The 5,757-nt window shown below is 52.8% G+C and overlaps 1 protein-coding gene across 1 annotated transcript; it reads right to left on the bottom strand.

Annotated features, from left to right (window-relative positions):
• Positions 1–310: 310 nt before the first annotated feature.
• On the bottom strand, positions 311–5,341 carry LOC139048043 (protein Skeletor, isoforms B/C-like). Its single transcript, XM_070522427.1, has one exon. It carries the CDS (start codon positions 4,939–4,941, stop codon positions 2,881–2,883), a length of 2,061 nt encoding a protein of 686 aa, XP_070378528.1. The 5' UTR covers positions 4,942–5,341; the 3' UTR covers positions 311–2,880.
• Positions 5,342–5,757: the final 416 nt, after the last annotated feature.

Genomic DNA, 5,757 nt, shown 5'->3' with positions numbered 1-5,757 from the left:
CGTCTTCTTGGGTCTGGTTCATTTTTTTTTTCACTTAAGATGGACAAATTGTGTTCTAAAGAACCCAGAACCGAACTTAGCAAGTTTTGAGAACCTTTAATGCGCCGTAGCTGCTCAAACACTAAAAGACACTTTAAAATTTATGTACTTTTAACAGTCAAAAACAAGAAAGAAAAAAACATTGTTGCGTGCCGCCTTAACTGGCTCGTGTACCAGAATATCTGTATAGAAAAAAAATTAAAAATACACCATGCACGGCTATTTTAGGGCTTAGATAGATGCGCGGAAGTGCAAAGAATTTGGCAACCACTTTTCATGAGAAAAAAACATGAACGTTTATTAGAAGTTGTGTTCTTAAATAACAATACAGCCTTGAAGCTGCGTTGGAGTCGCCAAGTCAATAAAATCATTTGTTTCGCCTGTAAAAATAACAGCAATACCAGCATTCGTCACTTCAACAGTTCCTCTCTAAGGACGTCTGGTAATTTCTCCCTCGAAGCCGAGTCGGTAGCACAATGTTGCCCACACACGCTGGCATCGATTTCTCGGCTATCGAACAGTCTTTCCTTTTTTTTTCTCTCGCTCTCTAAAATTCACACACTCAAAGCAGGCGCACAGTACTATTGAATTGCTATGACAGGCTAAAACGCCTTTCTTTTAACGTTCCTTCAGCATTTAGTTTACACAGAAAGCCATTTAACATAGATATTGCACAAACATGCTTCGCGGCATAAAAACAAAAGTCGGTTCGGAAACAGAACGTAAGGCCTGGCTCACGCGGCTATGTGCGTGTATTAATGAAAAACGGTGCATATTGTGTACCTAGAAAAGAGCAAAACAATCATACGAACTCGAACCAGCGATACTAAGGCAACGCAGTGAGTGCGCCTCGTCGCAGGAGTTCCTTGAACTTTGTTATTGATGATAATCTCAATGGTAAGGCACACGCGGTGGCCTTACCGTCCGTTCCTCTCAATATCTTTAGGTCTACGATATAAATATAAACACTTTCTCGCCCGGTGGCCTAACATATCGGTGTATTACACAGCCTCGTTCAAGTTCTTCATAATTGTTCGGTGACTGTGATTCACTTCAGCTCCGTTCACACCACTGCCTTTCTTGTGTGGTTCTTTACGTCGCAGCGTGTATTCTAGCCAAAGGAACGTGGAATTTAGAAGTATTTTTTGGGCAGCAAATAGATGATCGTTGTTTCGATTATTTCATGGGGAGTGCAATACTTCACTTTGCCCATCTTATACGACCTTAACTTGCTTTATTCGTAAACAAATTCGTTCCAACTCGGCAGCTTTTAATTAGTGGTTTGTAGAGCGCACATTCCCAAAGTTAATTTTATTTAGAGCTGTACATTTTGTCTCTCTTTGCATTAAAACGCAATGCCGAGCTGATAAAGTTTCACCGTAGTGTTTCTGATTATGTTACCGTTTATTCTGAACTTTGCCCAAGAGGTGAAGTGTTTAAAAAAGTTATGAAAATGTAATAGCTATTAGGTACGCAAATATAACCTTAGTAATATGCTGTGGTGCGATATTTATGAATTTACATTTGTTACTGTAGGCCAGTTACGTATTTTTATGTGCTCTAGCAGTACTTGTGCTTTTCTCATGGGTTAGCCATTGCAGTGTGTGATCATTGCCAAGGAATGTCCCGTTATGCCTCTCTCTATATCTCTCTTTCGTTATCACATAAGTGCTGACCGGTCCCGGGACTATGCCAGGTAGATATGCTTCCTTTATATGGGGAGTATTCGCATGACGTAATGTACGTCATCTTCTAGTCCTATTCACAGCTTCCACTTAGCTGCTCAAGACAAGTGGATCGAGATGACGCGCAGATTTTCACCGTGCTGGCTGTACCATAATATGACTAACTCGATGACGTCAGTGCCTAGCCCCAAAGGGTAAATTTTTCAATATTCCGGTCGTGTTATAATTGCGACCATGTTGCACACACATGAACAAAGGTGACACATGTATAGAACGTAGCGGAAAGTACCAAATACATGCTTACGTTGATGACCTACCATCATAGACTAAATATGAAAGGAATGCGTTTTCCTAGAATTAGTGCTTTTCATAGCTTCGCTTGCACCTAACTTTGCGCCAACAGCTGGGCACAAAGGGAGCGTGCTTCGCCGGGTGTTTGCGAGAATTCATCACAATGAGTATTGAAACAAGATTCTCCTCTCGCTTAATATGGGAACAACATTCTCTCCCTTAGATGAGTGGATGGCATTATGTTCGCAGAAGGGTATGCCACTCACGACTACAGAAAAAAAAAAGAAAGAGTAGCAGCACCTGAGGGACATCACCATGCATCATCACCAACATCATCATTGGGCTTTTTCGTGAACTCACGTGCGCGGGTGATACTTTGGCAAAGGCGCGCTCGCCACACCTATCTCACGAGACTAGACCGGATATTAGAGCTTGGCAGATTCGACGACGGCGCCATTTTAATACAGCACTCTTCCCGTTCCCCACCGTGTCCATGAGTTTTCAAGCGCTCCTTTTCGATTGCTTAGCACATCTACTATTGGAATACGCTCGCAAATTAACCCATCTACAGGAAGTACAGACGGGACGAACGCCTGTACTTGCCTGAGCATGCGTGTCAAAGTGCGCTCCTCTTCATAGCAGCTATACGTTCTACCGAGCAGTTCGAGGCGCTCTTAGCGAATACGGCGCGTCGCCGCCGCCGCGAATAAACGGCAACCGGCCCTAAATAATTTTTTAACGGAACGATTAAATCTCGAAACTGAAACTCGAGTCCCTTGCGGGAAAGCGTTTAAGGACTTTGGACGCTTTCTTAAATGTTATCACCACCACTTCGATCGGCCGACGAGACGGCGGCGTCTGTGAATCAATAAGCGCACACTATCACGCTCAACGCTGTCAGCAGCGTCGCCAGCACGGCGGCGGCACTCGGCGACACCCGTTGCCACGAGACGGCCCCACTGCCCGAGACTATCTCGTCCACGACGACGATCTTCCAGCCCACGTTGGGCGTCGTGTAGCTCTGGTAGTAGACCACGTCCGGCGTGCTGTCGTTGGGCATCCACGAGAGCACCGCCGGCTGGCCGTCGTCACACTGCAGGCGCATCGTGTTCCGGAACTTGGGGAAGCTGGCGAACTCGTCCGCCTGCCGGGGCTCCGAGGTGTTGTAGAGCCAGGCACAGAGCCGGCCCGCCGCGCTCGGCTGCGGCCGGCCCCGGCGGTCGAAATGGACGCCGGCGTAGATCTTGATCCCCAGCCTCTCCTGCTCGGTGAGCCTCGCGTAGCCGCCGGCGGGGCTGTCGGTGATGTACAGCGGGTGGTAGTACCGCGCGTTGTGCGGGTTGTTGCCCCCTTCCACGCGGAACGTGTACGTGTGGCCCCGCTGCACGTGAATCTCGGGCACGAGCACGCCGTTCACGTACCAGCTCTCGCCGGGAGTGCTGCGGCCCGTGATGCCCATATAGCCCTTCCACAAGCCGGCCGGCCCGATCCTGGCGACGAACGTGTCCACGGCTTTGTCCCGGATGCGGAACGTGGGCCAGGGATCGGGCTTCTTGCGTTTCTGGCCCGTGATGAACTCGAAGCAGTTGTCGGCGGCCTCCTTCCTGCCGAAGTTGATCTTCAGGTTGCCCCTCGGGAACATGTGGTGGAACGAAGGTTCCTTGTACTCGTTGTACTTGCCGATGGCCCAGACGAGGTAGGTGTCGCCGTCGGGGTTGAAGATCTGGTCTCCGTCGTCGTCCGGGTTGAGAAGCGTCCGGCGATAGACGAAGCTTGTGAGCCCGTCCTTGCGGGTAAAAGTCAGGATCTGGTAGCTCTCTTTGCCTTCGACCTTCAAGTCGGGGCAGACGCCCCGGTAGCGGCCCAGCACGTTAGAACACGGGAACCTGTCCGATATGTTGTAGTCGACGGCGTTGGCGTAGTGGCCATCGATGTAGCAGACCGCTACATCCGCGCCCACCATCTTCGAAGAGTTGGCAGCGCCGCTGATGCCGAAGGCGATGTACTCGTCCTCCTCGATCTGCCCCGTGAGCTGGAGCGTGATGCTGCGGCCCTGGATCTCCCAGCGGAGCTGCAGGATCGCGTGTAGCTGCTCGCAGTTGGGCAGGCGAGACTCGTGCTCCATGGATCCCAGCTGCGAAGGCGGGATGTCCTGGCCGTGCGGCACAATCACCGATCCGTAGTTCTCGTTCAGCTCCGTGTTCCACACGCTCAGCCAATCGATGTCGAAGACGGTCATCTTTCCGGGCAGCGTCAGCTCGATGGTCTTCTCCTCGTAGCGGCCGAGCGGTTCCAGGTACCCTTTCTCGTCGGGGACCTTCTGGCCAGCGCTGTTCGGTTGCGGTCCGAGGCCGACCCAGAAGTAGGTGTCGGAGACGTTCCCGCTGAAGTAAAAGTCCGGGATTTGGATGGTCTTCGAATCCACTATCACGACGGTGCCGGAGCGCACGCCGGCGCCGCGCCGGGAGAACTCCGATATCCGCCTCGGGGAGGGCGGCTCGAAGCCCTCGGGAAAGAAGATGTCGCCGTAGTTGGCGTGCTCCCGCAGGTTCCACACGGCGAACCAGCGGATGCTGGTAATCTTACGCCGGTTGGGAAGCTGCAGGTATATGTCCTTGTCGGTGTACGGCTGCAGCTTGTTCGTCTTGCCTTCTTCATCGGGAACGATGAAACCGACGTTGCTGGGGCGCACGCTGGATCCGGCCCAGAAGAACGCGTCCTGACCCAGGCCGTCGTAGAAGAAGTTCTTGATGAGGATCGTGTACTCGTCGATGGCGTAGACGTGACCGGACACCTGATGCGCGTACGTGTTGATCTTGCCGATGTAGAGGCCCTCGTGAGTGTCTTCGCACGTCGCCCTGCTCAGCAGTAGGCCCGCCGCCGTCGCGAGGACGGCCGTCACGCTCAATCCGCCGACCGCCGTCATCGTCGGCACTGGCGCGCGCACTGCACAAGCGGAGACCTCGAAGGGATTATGGCGTCGCCGCAGCTAGCTTCGTTGCTTCCCGCACTGGCACGCTCACACTCCATCTTTTCGCGCGACGTCGCCACTCGGGCGCACGTTTTCGGCTCGCATCACTCGCCGGAACACAACACACCGCTGGCTCTTCTTATCCACGGACGAAAGCGACGATTAGGCGCGCGGCAGAAAACCCACCTCGGTGCGCAAATATTCGGCTATCCGCGCTCTCACTGCTCGCGAGCGAGCGAGCCGAGCACGACGGGCAGGGCAGGGCGGGTGCACAGTCTAGCAGACGCGGGCAACGTCGCTGGCCTACATTCCACCCGGTTTGTTCCACTGCTCGGGCAAGCCTTCGCGAGGGGAGAGGGATGTGCGCAGGGAGAAGGGGAGAGAGAACGCAACCCGGCCGACGACGTTTCGGCTCGCTCGGAACCGGTATACCCAAGGCCTCCTTTCCGCGGCAGGTTTCTCTCCTGTCCTTCATTCTGCCCCGCGACGCGGCGAGACGTGCTCCGTGGACCTGTGGGTTTCGCTTAGCGCGCAACCCTCGATTATAAGCCGGCGAATTAGACACCGCGTCGCAGCCGGGTGATGCTGTGCGCGGTTAAGAAGCGGTCGGTGTTGACGCATACTACCACCCACCCAACTCCAGAAATGGAGGGGGGAGGATGAAATAAAATTTTTGCTGCACTCTAAGAATTGAACTCGTTTTCAGTAAGCTTCACAGAGCCTCCTGACGCCCTCCCCTTTGCGTCCATCATGTGGTGATGATCAGACCGT

Source organism: Dermacentor albipictus, chromosome 7 (genome assembly GCF_038994185.2).
Source record: "Dermacentor albipictus isolate Rhodes 1998 colony chromosome 7, USDA_Dalb.pri_finalv2, whole genome shotgun sequence".
NCBI lineage: Eukaryota > Metazoa > Arthropoda > Arachnida > Ixodida > Ixodidae > Dermacentor > Dermacentor albipictus.
This window is presented reverse-complemented; position numbering and strand designations above follow the sequence as displayed.

Coding starts and splice junctions, on each gene's coding strand:
- LOC139048043 (XM_070522427.1), bottom strand. CDS start 4,941: ATGACGGCGGTCGGCGGATTGAGCGTGACGGCCGTCCTCGCGACGGCG.